The 17,978-nt window shown below is 36.1% G+C and overlaps 2 protein-coding genes across 2 annotated transcripts; both read right to left on the bottom strand.

Annotated features, from left to right (window-relative positions):
* Positions 1 to 298: 298 nt before the first annotated feature.
* LOC111911193 (uncharacterized) lies at positions 299 to 1,426 on the bottom strand. Its single transcript, XM_023906976.1, has one exon. The coding sequence runs from the start codon at positions 1,424 to 1,426 to the stop codon at positions 299 to 301; it is 1,128 nt and encodes a 375-aa protein (XP_023762744.1).
* A 1,954-nt stretch (positions 1,427 to 3,380) lies between these two features.
* LOC111911254 (uncharacterized) lies at positions 3,381 to 6,704 on the bottom strand. Its single transcript, XM_023907043.3, has 6 exons — positions 5,906 to 6,704; positions 5,424 to 5,632; positions 4,561 to 4,816; positions 4,388 to 4,473; positions 3,964 to 4,055; positions 3,381 to 3,878 (listed from the first exon to the last, which is right to left on the bottom strand). The coding sequence occupies exons 1-6, from the start codon at positions 6,194 to 6,196 to the stop codon at positions 3,682 to 3,684; spliced, it is 1,131 nt and encodes a 376-aa protein (XP_023762811.1). The 5' UTR covers positions 6,197 to 6,704; the 3' UTR covers positions 3,381 to 3,681.
* Between the last annotated feature and the right edge of the window lie 11,274 nt (positions 6,705 to 17,978).

Raw genomic sequence — 17,978 nt, 5'->3', positions numbered from 1 at the left:
GATCGGTAATCTGTCAAATTCGGTACGAGGGGGGTAGTCTTCTCTGGAACGGTATTTCGGTACGTGGAACGGTGTACCACATAATGTAGTACGATGTATCATATATTACTAAAATATATAAGACTATAAATATAAAAAGTATACTAAATACCAAAAGATCAATACTTCAATTCATACTTCAAAAGTTCAATACAAAAGTAACAAAATAACTTCAATACCAAAAGATCAATACCAAATAAAGCTAAAATAACTTCAAAGTTCAAAACAAAGTAACTTCAATACCAAAAGATCCCTAAGTTTACTCTTTCCTTTGCCTTTTTTCATTCCCATCATCAGCTACTCTCTCAACATCTTCTAGATTTTCCCACTTCATTTCTTCAACTCTTATACTTGACTCTTCCAAGTTAGTGCTTTCGGGATTTACATCCCACTTCTTGTGTGGCCCGGATGTGTAACTTTCGGAGAATCTTGATTGGAGACGAATATTTGAATGTATAAACACCAATTTATCAGCCCTTTTGGAGTTCAATCGGTTTCTCTTGACATTATGTATGTAAGAGTACGTACTCCAGTTTCTCTCGGCTGATGAACTACTAATAGGCTGTGATAAAACTTTCTTTGCTAAAACAGCAAGTTCGGGCGTTTCTGACCCGTAACTTGGCCACCAATCAATAGCATCCATGGTCACTGCATCCATGTGAGCTGCTGCCAATGCATAAAGGCCTTTTTTCATGTGAAAAGTAGTGAATTGCTCACGTAGAAGACGCTCCTCTTCTCCACTTTCCGCGATCCTCTTAAAAGATTCCATTACACCAACCATAACCTCCTTATCAAGATTTGGAGCTTTCTTATGAACTCCACCTGGTGCCATCTCATCAAGATAATTTTTATCATAAAATCTTGGAGATAATGCAAATCCTAAACAATGCAAAGGGATTGTCATCTTCTCCCACCTTGCTAGTATAATCTTCTCCACTCGAGGGTAATACTCAGCATAACGATGATTCATCATGACATCCTTAATCTCTCCTAGCATGTTATCCATTTTCTCGTAAATTTCTCCCATCTTGGATCCCTCACCATCACAAAATTTAACCATCAAGTATATTGGTTTTGTAACAGCAAGGACACTTTCCACATCATCCCAAAAGGCTTCATTTTTAATTGTATCAACAACTAATAATCCACTCTGCCTAGTGTTTTCATCACAATTTTTCAGCCATTCTCTCCATGAATTAAGAACAATTGTAGTAGCAAGAGACTCTCTACAATCCCATAACCTTTTCAGCAAAATATAATGAGATGCAAATCTTGTTTTGGCTACTTTTAATAATTCCAATTGTGAATTATCTCTAAAAATAGCCAATGCATGGGTGTGATTAAGAAAATAGTTAACAACTATTTTCCCTTTCCTATATGTGTCCATTAGCCAAAAACAATCGACTGCAAGATCTTTAAAAATTAAATTCAAAGTATGGACACAACAAGGAGACCAGAAAATTTGTTTATGTACCTTCTCCACCTCCTTTCCAGCAGCCTTACAGTTTGCTGCATTGTCGGTAACAACTTGTAGAACATTCCTTGGTCCTACGGTTTCTATGGCTTCAAGCAAGAAGTTTGCATTGCTGTCCCTGTCTTCTCTACACCAGAAAAGTCCGCTGCATACATAAACATGGCTCCACGGTTGTTGGTAGCAATAACATTGATTAATGGTCGATGTTTAACATTGGACCAGCCATCCGACACAATAGAAACCCCCTATGTATACCATGTATCCTTCACTGAAGTCAGCCCCTTTTCCACATCTCTCACACACTCGTCAAGCAAAACGGTTCGAGCTTTATCATATGAAGGAGCCTTATAACCAGCAGGTGCCCTGTTTATGGCTGTTATCATCTCTTGAAATTGAGGATTACGTAGAACATTGAAAGGAATGCCATTAGCACATAATGCTCTCATAATCTTCATATCAACTGTGTTTCTTTCCATCATACCAAAAGAATCTTCGAGTGGTTTTTTAGATTTAGAAGTAGAACTCTGTTTTTTTATTAATTACAGAGTTCTTCAAAGACTTAGAAATACCTTTTGATTCAGCAGCATTTACTCTGTTTAACAAGCTTTGATATTTAACCCGATCCTTGAGTATAGCAGGACACCTTTTGATTTCTGGTGCTTTCCCGATTGCAGCACCAAAAAAGTGTACATGAATTCTAGTATAAGAGCTGGTAAACATTTGATGGTAGGGCTTACACACCCATTTCTTTGAACCCCTGCGTTTTTACTCCCTGATACACCAATTATGTCCACTTCCTGCAACAGGGGCTTATCAACCTTAGAAGCCTGAACATGAGGAACTTCAACACTTTCTGCATCGCCTAGAACTCCATCTTCATTATCAGAATCAGTCAAGGTAACATCAACTCTGTCTGGAACGGGATTATTTTTATCAAATAACATGTTTCCAAAAAAGAAACTGAGAAGAATAAAGAACGTAAAGAATGGAGGAGTGGAGGAGTTGATGTTTGAAGGTGAAGAACAAGACAGTGAATATGAAATAGAGTAATAGGATTGTATAATTGATTTTGGTTCCCCATATACCTCATTATCGTTGTTCTTTTTTTGGGGTACCCCAATTCTGGAATCTGGAACCCACGTTTCAGCTGCCGATATTGTCTTTTTTTTTAATCTTCAATTTTGTCATCGACGTTCCTGAAATTGATGGGTCGTCGTTCCGGAAATTGATGGAGCGACGAATTGAATATATTGAAATCGCGATCCTTAGTGTAATAGAGTCGACAGTTCAAGCGATTAGGGTCGGACGATTGTGCAATTGGGTCGCGATCTAGGAAGCGATTGGATCGCAATTGGTCCCGTTTCTGGACCGTACGATCTGGAACGTAAAACATAGGGGGGCAAGCGATCCTAGTAACTATGTTATAACCTATAAGGCTAAGTTTGTAACATGTTTCTATAAATATTTTTAATTTTCATTTGCATGTTTAAGACTTAAATGTCTAAAATTCAGATATGTTTGCATCAACCATCAAGAATTTATTTTTGTTTAATTGTCAATTTTATTTATAGAATCTGACCCAAAAACCGAAATCTGACTCACGAACCCGCCAACCTATGAACCCATATAAATAAATGGGTTAACGGTTCATATATGGGTTTATGTTTCAAACCCGCCAACCTGTGACCTGTATATTTAAATGGGTCGTGTTTGGATTGGCATATTTTGACCCGCCAACCCGCAACCCGAACACGACACAATCGCCAGGCCTAAGTAATAGAAGATTAAAAAAAAAAAGTTCACTTCCTATTTTTCATAAATCACAAACATAGATATCATCAAATCTATATAAAAATAAAGCTCAATATCCTCAAAACACTACCTCTAATCTTCTATTAAATCTAAGTGTACATATTAATATTACAAACTTCTTTAAAACACACATCATCAGGACAGAAAAAATACAGCCTGCTACTTACTTTACTTACCTCTCTTACTCTCTCACACTTACACTCATAATTTATAGTAATAATAAATTAGAAACCCAAAAAACTTTAAATATTTTTTTCTTTCTATCTAAATCACCTCATATTGCAGAGTCACAACAAACACACTAATCAAGAGTTATGGCAGATTTGTAAATAACACCATCATCATCATCATCATCATCATCTACGGGAAAAGAAAAGAAAATCTGGGTGATTGACATGAAGGCTAGCTAGCCACGTGTCAGCTTTCTGTAAAAGAGAAGTCAATAACAGCTGTTCATTGTTGATCCACAATGGTGCTTTTAACTTGTATGAAGCTAAACCAAACACTGGTAGGGACATTTTTGGAAAACCATCTGTTTCCCCACACTCGTTTCCTGAAATAATATAATAATGGTTTTATTATAAAGTTAAATCATAAATGTATGAGAATGTTATAGAAAAGAAAAAGAAAATACAAACCTGTCATGGGTGTATGGAGATTATGAAAAGTTAGAAAACAAGCATCGAGATCTTTCAATGTGGGCCCCATTGGAATTCTATAAATTGGGTACCTAATTTAATCACCACAAAAAGGGTATCAAATTAGATATGATTTTAATTTTTAAATATGAACATAAAAAGGTAGTGTTTGGTATGTAGTAATCGAAGAGGGAATGTAATTCAGCATTTGTTACATAGGAATGGAATGGAGGATTGCTCATGTGATTCCCAAGGTTGTTTTTTTTCAATATATTTTACTTTAACAACATTTTTCTATATCTATCAATTAACTTCCATTTTGTTTTACGATTGTTCACAACAAACATGTTGGAATGACTGATTCCATTCCATTCCTTTGTGATTCCATTCCATCATACCAAACAGACCCAAAGAGTAAGCATACCATGCAACCGATAACCAACTAGAAGGTAACAAATCGCAACTTTTCATGTTTTTCAATTCGGGGAATTTACGTGCAAGATCAAGAATCTACACAAAAAATAAAATGTGGGATTAATTTTATTTTTTTAATTTAAAAAGATTAAAAGATTAATGTTGACTTTTGTGAGAACAAACCTTATCGGTCAAAGGCTCACGACCCCATGGTTGATTGCGTTCAAGGTATTCAAAGGAGAGGCGATTTTGAGGTGTTGGAGATTCATTATCATCACTAGAAAAACCTTCTTGAAGTGCAAGATTTTGTTGATAATTTAATGATAATTCAGAAATTTCATTTTTTGGGAGAGACCCTCTTTCGGGTTGTTCATAATCACTACTTACATCACTACTTGAATCCCTAAAAGATTCAACATCACTTTCCTCAATGTGTTGCCTAATCACAAATAAGATTCATGTTATTACTTGAATGCAATAAAAAGTAAGAAAGAAAAAAAAGGTTATGATATTTAAATTGCTATTTTATTAATTTCTTGTTCACCATACATTTTTAGAAGTTAGAAGAGTTAGAACTACTATTAGTTAACAATTAAATTATACATATTGGTAAACATTGGTTTGACAAGATATTACCAAATCAAATTTTATAGTAATAAATTACAAAAGGCTATATATAATATCTGAGTACATGTTTCTCATGGTATATACTCTATTTAGTACATGTTTTTCATGATATAAACAATATAATATATTATAAATATCAGCTCTTATCAATAGAATTGACAATCTATGACTTTTTAAATCTCCATGACAAATCCTATGCAGCAAAACCCCAAAAATTTCTATCAAAGGGTATCTGTGTAATTTAACAAGCAAGGAAACAATGGGAATTAAATCCCTAAGGCTTAAATGGGAAGTTGAAATCCATAGAGGAGGAGGCATTTAGTAAATTCTAATGGATTTCCATATTACTTTGAAACAAAACACAGGATTTTGAATGAAATTGAATTCTATTCCCTCCAAATCTAATACCATATCAATACCTTGATTTTGTTGAAGATTTCAAAGGGTCGCTGTATAATTGAATTCCAGACAAATAAGGCACGTAGTATTGGACCACACTATCACTGTCATTCAATATCAAAGGAACTCCAGCCCCATAAGCACTCCATTCCTTAAAAGATTCCCACAAATCACCAAGAACAAAGTATGGTTGACATTCGTCTTGTGTCCTCCACCCTCTCACATCTCTCTGCAACACAAAATCCAACAATGTGAAGTTATTATGAATGATTAGGTTTTCAGTAGACTAGTTTCCAGAAATTCCTTGATTTTCAAGTATAGATTACTTAGAAGTCATCCCAAACATTGTATAAGTTTAATATGGAGATTAAAGAAAAGTATTGTAGACGATTAATCTGGAAACCAATGAGTTGACCTTCTTATAGTCGACGTAAGGAGCATCGAAATCGTCTAATAAGGATATAAATCTGAATCAAAGGAAATGGATGAAAAAAGAATAAACCTTGGAGGGATACTGAGCAGGAACAAAAGGTGTAATCGATTCCAAAAACCGTTCCAGGTTACACAACGATGAAAGCATCGGAGGTTCTAATGGTATCGGCTTCGATGGCTTTACAGCTCGGTTCTCAGGCTCCTCGGTGCCGGACGACGCCGTGGATTGGGTTGGAGTGACGTCACTTTGAGCTCGACGGAGATTATCCTGGTTTTGACGATTCCTTCTTGCTTTCGCCGGATTGTAAAACCTATCCTCTCCGCCACGACTCCTTCCAAACTGCAATCCAGCTCCCAACATCTTGTGTAAAACCCTAAGTTACGACTCCTTCAATCTTACCAAAAAAATCAATAAACCGAATAAAGAATGCGATGATTTTCGACGAACTGAGAAATAAAAAAGATTGATTTTGGATCTCTTTTTAGTCGTAATGGAGATACCAAAACGGAGCCGAAACCCAAACTCAAACCAAAACCAAAAACACGTCGTTCGATGATCTTTATCGTAGAACAAAGGTGACCCAACAAGGATTTATCGATTGAGGCTTCGATAACTCAGAAAAACCCTAACAAATTGGGGAATAACCAAATCAAACGATGCCCACGAAGAAATGATCCCCTTTTTATGTCGATTTAATTGTAGTGGATGCCTAAGGACGATTCAGAAGCGATTTGATTTTTGATCTGGTGGGAAAATGGAGGTTTGAGAGGATGAAAGCGATGGGGAAGGAAGAGATGAAAACCAGTGTCCCTGAAGAAAATGGATGGGTAGGCGAAGATGGAATAACTCTTTAACTAATACCAAACAAAAAATGCGAAAGGGAAATATCTTTTAAAAACTTATATATATATATAATATACTAGTATAAATCAACTCTTTATTTTACAACCTCTATGTTTTGTTTATTCATGAAATTAGGTGTGACACCCGTATCTTATACCGGTTTGATAAAATAAAAATTTCAAACAAAATTTTATTTAAATTTGAAATTTAGATTTGAAATTTAAAATTTAAAATTTATAATAAAAATTTAAAAGGAAACATATTAAATACTATATGAGTATTAATATTGTGATTTATTGATTATTTTCAATTAAAGTAATTATTAAATTAGGTATAAATATGATGTGTTAATTAATAAAAGATAAAAAAAATAAATAAGAAAATGACAAATGGAAAAATATTTAATCAAAAATACCAAAAAATGACATGTGTCCAAGTTAATGAAATGATGACATGTGGCAAAATTATTTTGATTTATTAGGGATGATGATATCACACTCGTATAACTGTGATTACTTTTAGCCCTCCATACATTATGTTCTTAACTATTTATATCATTATATTGATTTGTTTTAAAATATTTTAGATAATTTGTTAATTATTTATGTCATTATCTATGATTTATTATTACATTTAAGGTTATTCTGTCAACAACTTAAGGTTCACATGCAATTGTTTTGATATCCGTTAAAAATCAATCGATTTCGTTTCACTCTTACATAAACCTTGTAAGAACACCTCATTGGAAAATATTTGGATCTTCGAACGAAAGCCAATCGTAAGACACTAAGAACTCACAACTAAATCCTCTTATATTACATATTATCTCATCTAAAAAGAGTTTGTGTATTATGTAACTGCCCATATTGAAGGCTTGTATTGGAAAATTACGGTGTAGTTATCCTTTAAAAGAGTTGGTTGAATGATAGTAATTCTTGGATATGTTAGTAAAATAATAATGTTGAAAGTTGTATTGTTTCAAAAAAAATTTACAGATTATGTAACAATAAGTTGTTAGTCGATAGTCGATGTGTCGGACTATGAAATCAAAAGTTAATGAGGTTTAAATGAGTATTTTTTTATCTTGAAATATAGCCAATACAATATAGAGCATGTGAGTGAATAAATTGTCTAAAGCAAACCTCGTATTAGAGAGTTATGCACATCTAAAGATGGAGATTAAGCTAAACTTGAACTTATGTAAATACTGTTGGATTAGTGTCTAAGTCAGTAACCATATTTGGTATATACTTGACCCGAGTGTGCATGGTCCTTTTGGGTTGCCTTCACCAAAGCAACTTGACAAGGTAATTTGATATGAGAGAGGAGATATTATGATTTATTAATATATTATAAGAATAATATATTAAAGGAGAAATCATATTTATTTAATTAGTATTAGTCATAAATTAATTAGGAATTAATTTGGTGACTAAAAGAGATTAATTAAATAAAGGGGTATAAACTGTCAAATGTGTGATAGTTGAGTTTTGGGCTAGGAAACCTAATGGACTAAGGGGGAACGAAATTATGATGAAGGATCATCATATTTTCGTCCAAGGCCTCATTCCATAAGGCTCCTTGGGCTGCTTGGTGGCTAAGCTGTCCATTAGGGTTTTGACTGAAACCCTAGCACCCTATAGTATAAATACATGCCCTATGCTTCAATGAGAGGCCACTTGATTCCAAGGAAACCCTAGGGCCGAAATTAGCATCATTCCCTTCTCTCTCTTTGTTGCCTTCTTGCTTCAAGGTGTTTGTGAGCCATTAGAGGCACTACAATTGTGGTGCTTGCTTTCAAGAGTTCAAGAGAGTTCAAGAGATCAAGGAAACTAGTTGTTATTGCTATATAACAACAAAGGTATGTTTACTACACTTCTATGTAATTTTCGAAAATTATAGAAGCATGCCAGGGTTTTATTTTGTGTTCATAAAGTTGTATGTCTTATGGTGAAAACATAGATCCAACTAGGGTTGCATGCACACATAGGATTGTTTGTATAAAACCTAACAGTGGTATCAGAGCCATTGGTTTTTTGTTTTCAATTGGATTTGATGCATATTATGAATTTGACAAATTAGGGTTTATGGCAAGTAAACCCTAAGGCTTGGTGATTTTCGCAAATTAGGGTTGCAAAACCCTAGTTGGCGATTTTTGATAGGGTTCTTAAAACTCTTTTGCCTAGCCTCCATATTTCGAAAATTAGGGTTAAGAAACCCTAGGGATTTCGAAAATCCCTTGCCCCCCAAGATAAGATCCCAAGATTTTAGGGATTTGGATATTGCTATCTTTATGATTATCCATTTAATTGTTTAAACTAGATAATTGAAGATCTTGTATTATCCTTTCCATATATTTAAAAATCTAGGGGATAAAAGGATTAATTAAATTAATAATTTAATTTTATGATAAACCTTAAAGATTTAATAGTTCAAATTAATTGTTTAATTTTGATAATTATTAAATCAAAGTTTTCTTGGTGTTTAAAATTTCTTAAATTAAATAGCCTTAATATTCGAAAATTTTAAATACACATTAAGATACTAGTATTTTGAAATGCTTTAAAATACACCCTTATACAATTATGATATTATAAGATTAATTATTATATATGTATAAGAATAAGCTAGTCTTATCGCTAGTAGGCCTCATTCACGAAGCCGGTCTATAAGGTGGGTATAAGGTTGCTACCTATAAAATGGCGCTTAATGGATGTACACTCACATCTACCGCTTGCTTGACTGGTGGAGGGTCGTTAGCCGAACGGATAGGATAGAGCACTTAATTCCTCATTAAAAGTATAATGGAAATATTAAAGTAACTACATTGTTTTACAAATTCCCACTCTTAGTTACTTTAGGGTAAAATGTGAAAATGATGCTAATCCATGGAATTACACTTCGTACCCTTGTCAAACGTTGATGGAGCGCGTGTGGTTAACCGGCACATCAATTTGGGGATGACATAGGTAGCGAAGGGTGACTCGATGTTTGTCATAGATCAATGGAGCGTGTGTGGTTTACCGGCACATTGATTAGGTGATAGTGACGTTGAGTGCACCACGTTAATTCGCATGGTTATTCACAAATTTGTTTGCGATCCTCGGCATCCCAGTCGCAAATGTGAAATGCATATCGAGATTTAAACATGCCATTGAAAAGTTCAATGAATCTCAAAAGATCTAGGAGTTTTCAATACATTTAAAACCTAAATTGCTTTTTCAGTTTTCATGGTGAGAATTAGTGAATCGTCATTCACTTACCTTCAAGTTATTTACTTTTAGAGTACGGCATCCCTTTCTAAGTTGTAAATAATGTTGTTGGATCCTAGCCCTAATTTCTCATTTGGGTGTTTAATTAGGGATTCATTTCTAATCAAGCTTTGTCCCTTTCTTTTTCAGATGTCTGCTAACAACAACAACAACAACGCTTCTGGGTCATTCTCGTTGATGAACTTGTGTCAGAAAGTGACATTTGATGGTTCAAACTTCAACGAGTGGATGAGATACATTCGCATGATCACACGCTACGAGGACAAAGAATATGTCCTCGATGAAAAGCTTGAGAAGATCATCCCAGATGTTGCTACTCCTGAGGAACTGGCCGCCTTTGAGGCCCACGAGCGTGATGCCACGAAAGTTCACTGCATCATGCTGGCCACCATGAACCTCGAACTCCAAAAGTCCTATGAGGACATGTATCCATATGAAATGCATCAGGATTTGCTGGACAGGTATCACCAGAGCGCGAGGCAAGAGCGCTATGAGATCATTACTAGCATGATCACCGCTAAGATGGGGAGTGGAGAATCCCTAACCTCTCATTTGCAGAAAATGCAGAGGTATGTTGATCGTCTTCTCAAACTTAATGTTAAGTTTGATGAGGATTTGGCTATTGACATAATCCTCCACTCCTTGCCCTCCTGCTACAATCAGTTTAGGATGACCTACCATATGAACAAAGAGGAGGTCTCCTTGAGCAAGCTCCAAGGACTCTTGAGGACTGCTGAGAGCAACCTCAAAGACAAATCCGTTGCACCATCGCCTGCTGTGGCCGCTCCCGTGATGGCGATAGGTCAAGGAAAGGGTAAAAAGAGGAAGGCTCCATGTAAGAGCCACCATAAGGGGAAACCCCATGATGGTTCGTCATCAAGTGGGACCAAAGCACGCCCCATTAAACCCTCTTCCGATCCTAAAGAAGCAGAGTGCTTCTATTGCCACCAAAAGGGCCACTGGAAGCGAAGCTGCCCACAATATCTGCAGGACATAAGAGATGGGAAGATCAAGCCCACATTTGCAGGTATGTATTCTATTAAATCTAATAACTCATCATTTGCTACTTCATGGGTTCTTGATATAGGATGTGGTTACCACATTTGTTCTGATTTGCAGGGCCTAAAAAGAAGTAGGGAGATGGAGCATGGGAAGATGAACCTGATTATGGGAAACAGAAGATCGTCGCATGTGACCAAAGTCGGTGTTTATTCTTTAGTGTTAAGTAATGGGTTAGGAATAGATTTAGAGAATTGCTGTTATTCGCCAGATATGGCAAGAAACATTATTTCTTTTCATGGGTTGTTTAGACAAGGTTTCAGATATTCTTTTGATAATAGTAATGGTTCTATTAATGTTTATTTGAATGGTGTCTTTTATTTCAATGCATTACCTTGTAATGGGATTTATGAATCAGTGATGATTGTTGATAACTTTGGAAATAATGTTTTGAATATTGATTCGTCTACTAGTCTAGACAAAGCATGCTTGTGGCACTGTCGTCTTGGCCATGTCAACAAGAAACGCATAGCCCAACTCCAAAAGGATGGAGTGTTGGAGTCATTCGACCTTAGGGACGATGACACGTGTGAGTCTTGTTTACTTGGGAAGATGACCAAGTCACCCTTTACTGGCACTTGTGAAAGGGGTGAGGGTTTATTGGATCTCATACACACCGATGTGTGTGGGCCCTTTAGATCCACCACAAGGGATGCTTGCCGCTTCTACGTGACTTTTACAGATGATTATAGCAGATATGGATATATCTACTTGATCAAGCAAAAGTCGGAAACCTTTGAAAAGTTCAAAGAGTTTAAGAATGAAGTGGAGAATCAGCTGGGCAGGAAAATCAAGATGCTTCGGTCAGACCGAGGAGGAGAGTACCTAAGTCTTGAGTTTCATGACTATCTAAAAGAATGTGGAATCGTTTCGCAATTGACGCCTCCGAGAACGCCACAATTGAATGGTGTGGCTGAGAGACGTAATCGGACCTTGTTGGACATGGTTCGTTCTATGATGAGTCGGACTTCGCTACCAATAGCTTTCTGGGGGTATGCCTTAGAGACTGCCGCCCATATACTTAACTTAGTTCCCACTAAGAAGGTTTCCAAGACTCCTCACGAGATGTGGACAGGGAAGGCTCCCTTGTTGGCACATATCAAGGTTTGGGGTTGTGAGGCTTTCGTAAGACGAGAGACTCACGACAAACTAGAACCTAGCAGTGAGAAGTGTTATTTCATCGGCTATCCGCATAAGTCTTTTGGCTACCTTTTCTATAGACCGAGTGACAATGTTGTCTTCGTTGCTAGAAGAGGGGTTTTCCGAGAAAGGGAATTAATAAGCCAAGAAGACAGTGGGAGGCAAATTGAACTTGAAGAAATTCAAGATCAAAGCAATGAAGGAACCTCGGACACTGGCACTCAACTTGAGGAGGAAACTCCTGTTGAACCTATTGACGAGTCCCTACCTCTTCGACGTTCCACTAGGGCTAGCGTTCCACCCCAGTTTTATGGTTTTCATATTACTACTGAAGGGGATACATTTATTAGTGATAGTACACTAGTAAATTTGGATGAACCTAGTAGCTATAAGGAAGCCATGGCAGGCCCGGAGTCTGCAAAATGGAAAGAGGCTATGGACAGCGAGATTCAGTCCATGTACGACAACCAAGTTTGGAATTTGGTTAATAATGTACCGGGTCGTAAGACAGTCGGGTGCAAGTGGATCTTCAAGAAGAAGACGGACATGGATGGGAAAGTGCATACTTATAAAGCGCGATTGGTTGCGAAGGGCTTTACTCAAACTCTCGGAGTTGACTATGATGAGACCTTCTCACCAGTTGCGAAGATAAAGTCTATTAGGGTGATGCTTGCCATAGCTGCGTTTCATGATTATGAAATATGGCAGATGGACGTGAAAACCGCTTTCCTTAATGGAAAGTTGGCTGAGGATGTCTATATGAATCAGCCAGAAGGTTTTGTCGATGTGAAGCATCCGAATAGAGTATGCAAGCTTGAGAAATCTATTTATGGATTGAAACAAGCATCTCGCAGATGGAATCTTTGTTTTGACGAGAAGGTTAAAGAGTTTGGCTTTCTGCGAAGCGAAGATGAATCTTGTGTGTATGTCAAAGCCAGTGGGAGTATAGTAAGCTTCCTCGTATTGTATGTCGACGACATACTACTCATAGGAAACGATGTCCCAACCTTGCAGGAAGTCAAGTCCTGGCTTGGGAAATGCTTCGCTATGAAGGACCTCGGAGAAGCCGCTTATATTCTGGGAATAAGAATAGTAAGAAACAGGGAAAAGAGACTGATAGGACTCAGTCAGGATACATACTTGGAAAAGGTACTAAAGCGTTTTAGTATGGAAAATTCCAAGAAAGGGGAGTTGCCAATCCAAAGCAATACCAAGCTGAGTAAGACTCAGAGCCCGAGTACAGAGACAAAGATAGCTGATATGAGCCGAGTACCTTACGCTTCCGCAGTAGGCTCTATCATGTATGCTATGACTTGTACTCGCCCTGATGTGGCCTTCGCTTTAAGCATGGTCAGCAGATAGCAAGGGAATCCTGGTAGGGCACATTGGATTGCGGTTAAGAATATTCTTAAGTACCTTCGGAGGACCAAGGGATGGTTTCTAGTCCTCGGTGGGAGTGATGACTTAAGGGTACGAGGGTACAGTGATGCTAGTTTTCAGACGGATCGGGATAACTTCCGATCGCAGTCAGGCTGGGTCTTTACCCTAAATGGAGGAGCAGTGACTTGGAAAAGTTCCAAGCAAGAGACCGTAGCTGATTCAACGTGCGAATCAGAGTATATTGCGGCGAGCGAAGCGTCAAAGGAGGCTATATGGTTGAAGAACTTCGTTGGAGACCTTGGAGTTGTGCCATCCATAAAAGAGCCCGTGGAAATTTTCTGTGATAATGAAGGAGCGGTTGCCTTAACCAAGGAACCAAGGGATCATGGTAGATCTCGACATATCGACAGGAAATACCACTTTATTAGACATCGGGTAGAAGAGGGACTCCTCGTTGTGAAGAGGGTATCGTCAGAAGATAACCCAGCAGATCCCCTTACAAAGGGACTGAGTAGGGTCAAGCATTTGCAGCACGCTAGGAGCGTAGGGCTGAAGGACGATATTAGTTTAGATTAGATAGGTAGAAAACTTGTAATAGATAATGTCATATTCAACAAATGATGATTAAATAAAGGTGTGCTATTTATAAGAAAGTTTCTATCTTGTGTTGATTATTTATCTATTGTGTCGATTTTGCATGTTTTGACTTCCTGAATAATAAGATTATTCGAGCAGTTCACAATCGCTCATATGTTGGAAGTAGATATGAAGGAAGATTGTCATAAATTTGTTTGTAGATTGTCTGAAAAGTTTTAGACATAGCAAAGGTTTGCTGCAAAGTTTATGAGTGCTTATGAAATTTGTATTGAGCATTGAAATAGACCCACACTTGCTGGTATTACTTCATGAATGTTATCACAAGTGATCGCAAGATGATAATATCATATAATCTTTAAACCTAGAGATATGGTTATTGTTTACTAGTTGATTATACATTGATAATGCGAAAACGCATCAGTAACTTGATGTTATAAAACGTATTATTGTGTGTGGTTTAACTAGTAAATGATAAAGGCATATTAGTCAACGTTTTCTGTTCCTTTTATTCTATGAGGATAAAAGCGATATCTCGGTCACTTGATGATTTGGTTTGACTTATGTGTCGGGCCCGGTCAGGATAAAGTTGATGTGTTCAACTGAGTTCTATGTCGAACAAATCAGAAATCAAGAAATAGAATGCTAGACAATAAGTATTGTTAGCATGATATCTAGAACAGAGGATTATACGATCCCTTATCTGAAGGACAGATTATTGGTCAGAGTTGACAGCGGCTATTGAAAGCTACGATTGCTATCGGGTACGGAAGTTATACGTGAGATATAGTTACTAGACTTATCCAAGTGGGAGACTGTTGGATTAGTGTCTAAGTCAGTAACCATATTTGGTATATACTTGACCCGAGTGTGCATGGTCCTTTTGGGTTGCCTTCACCAAAGCAACTTGACAAGGTAATTTGATATGAGAGAGGAGATATTATGATTTATTAATATATTATAAGAATAATATATTAAAGGAGAAATCATATTTATTTAATTAGTATTAGTCATAAATTAATTAGGAATTAATTTGGTGACTAAAAGAGATTAATTAAATAAAGGGGTATAAACTGTCAAATGTGTGATAGTTGAGTTTTGGGCTAGGAAACCTAATGGACTAAGGGGGAACGAAATTATGATGAAGGATCATCATATTTTCGTCCAAGGCCTCATTCCATAAGGCTCCTTGGGCTGCTTGGTGGCTAAGTTGTCCATTAGGGTTTTGACTGAAACCCTAGCACCCTATAGGAACTCGTTGTATTCTTGAGTTTTGAGACTCAACCATAATATGTTGTTTTGACATTTCTTGAAACAATAGCTGATAAGGGACTTCAAGAAATTAGGAACTCGTCCTCTAGTAAAAACCCAAGGTGAGTAACCATGCTTCCCTTTTGGTATATTGAAATTTATATTGTTACAATAGAATTATATGAAATATATTGTTATTAATCATTCTTGAATGATTTGATAAGTTTGTATTGGTGAAACTATTATTGGTTATTGTTGACTGAAGTGGTAAGCATGTATAGTTGAGACCATAGTTGGTTATTGCTAGATGATATTGCAAGTTGGTATAGATAATTATTTATTGTATGAGGTAGTAAGTTAGTATAACCAATAAATTATATATGGTTATTGATGTATGGTATAGTAAGTTGGTATAGTTAATAAATTATAGTTGATATTATTACATGGTGTTGTAAGATGGTATACCTGAAATTTATAAATAATTATTGTTGTATGTTGTAGTAAGTTGATATAGTTGATTTAGATAAACTATAGTTGATTACTAAAGTATGATATATTAAGCTTATACATCTAAATTTATAGATCATGACTATTGTTAAATGACATGATAAACTTTTATAACTAAAATTCTTAGCTAGCTATTAATTTATAATATGATAACTTATGTATCTGAGAACCATACATGCAGGGGCGGCTCAACCAGTTTGGGGGCTCTAAGCGAACCTAAATTTTAAGGCCCTTTGTACTCACCTTATACTGCAGTAAAAGTTCTACTAGTAACTTTGTAATCTTCTTGACTCTTCATTTGTACTCACCGTATGTTCATTTTTTAAAATATGTATTTCGAGTTAGTTAACCTTTAATCAAAATATTAGATATAATTAACGTACCTAGGTAATAAAAGATTAAAACTATGTTCTTAAGAATGTTTTCAATTTCACTTCATTACATGTCAATAGAAACACAATATTTCACATTTTAAAATACATTATGTTTTCACAAAAGAATGATGTTTGTGATTCAATTACCATATCCTTGATCGGTCGTGTTGGTGTTGTGAGCTCCAACTGAAATGAAACCTGAAATATGCATATAAAGTGTGATTGGATCAATAAAAAAAATAACAATATAACATGGAGGTCGATCAACCGAATTTGATTTTCTACTACATAGCTGTTAATAATGAAGTCTGTGCAATTTACTCAAAAATTAAAGTTCTCATGCTGAACTTGAAACTTATTAGTGTCATTTAGTGGTTTGGCTAACACATCACCTAGTAAGTAATGAACGAGGCTTTAATCTGAACCTTATTTTAACAAATTTAATTCTTAATCAAAGGCAAAGCTAGTTTAACCCTCCGAAAACACTTCGTTTCAAGAGAAGCAACTGGACCAGAAATAGGATTCACAGCCCTACGTTTTACACAAAATCGGTGTCATACAATTCTTTGGGAGAGAAGACACTCGTTAATGGCGGAACGTTTCTCCAGAAATTTTCCACCTAAAATTAGAATTTCTCTACTTCAAATATCCAACATAAGCTTAATAGAATAATCGAGAAAGAAGCATCAACAATGGAGAATAAGAAGAAGAACATACTGTTTCAGACTTTCAGTTCTTATCTTCTTGACAACCTACTTTAATCAACAATGGCAAATCAGAGGAAGAAGAACAGCTTCAAGAATCGACTAATAAAAATCGATCAATATTCAATTGAGATTAGTTTCTGTAGTGAATCGAGAATCATGAGACGAAGAACAGTTGCTCAATCTTTGTGGCATGCGCTAATGATGAAGGAAGGACTAACGAATCGGGATTTTTTGAATTAGGTTAATCGGGGGCCCTAAGTAAGGGCTTAGTTCTCTTAAAGGTAAGGCCGGCCCTGCATACATGTTAATTGATAATTTATTTTGGTTAGCCTTTGTGGCAAGACCCATTGCTGATAATTGATAATTTATTTTGGTGAGCCTTTATGGCAAGACCTATTGAAGATAGTTGATGATTAATTTTGGTGAACCTTTATGGTGAGTCTCATTACTAATAGTTGATTGTTTAAAATGGTAGCCTTCATGGCTGTAACACCATATTTGATTGACGTTAATTAAACTAGTAACATTTGTAACCGTAATACCATAGTTGATTGTTGTTAATTAAAATAGTAGTCTTTTTGGCCGTAATACCATAACTAATCGTTGTTAATTTAATTGACAATCTTTGTAGCCATAAAGCCATAATTTAGGCATGAGCAAAAGGACCGAACCGGCCTGAACCGGCCCGACCCGGGAACCGGCTTTGGCCAAAATCAAAAACCGAATTGGCCCGACGGTTCTACCGGTTCCAGTTATTGCCGGTTTTTCGATTTCGGAACTGGTCTGCGAGAAATAGAAACATATTTTGGTGTTACGGTTTCGGTTTATGTCCGGTTATTGAATGTGATCATAAGCTCGAAGATCAATAACTTGAATGCAAAACTGTTATGTTTTTTTATATACATATACATTGAGTATATACATATATATGGATGAATATTATTGTATTTTGTTTGTTTTTGTTAAATATCCGAATGATAGGATACGAATAATTTTTTACATCATTTTATATTGT

Source organism: Lactuca sativa, chromosome 8, assembly GCF_002870075.4.
Source record: "Lactuca sativa cultivar Salinas chromosome 8, Lsat_Salinas_v11, whole genome shotgun sequence".
In the NCBI taxonomy this organism is placed as follows: domain Eukaryota; kingdom Viridiplantae; phylum Streptophyta; class Magnoliopsida; order Asterales; family Asteraceae; genus Lactuca; species Lactuca sativa.
The sequence above is the reverse complement of the archived record's forward strand: the minus strand, read 5'-3'. Positions and strand labels throughout refer to the sequence as shown.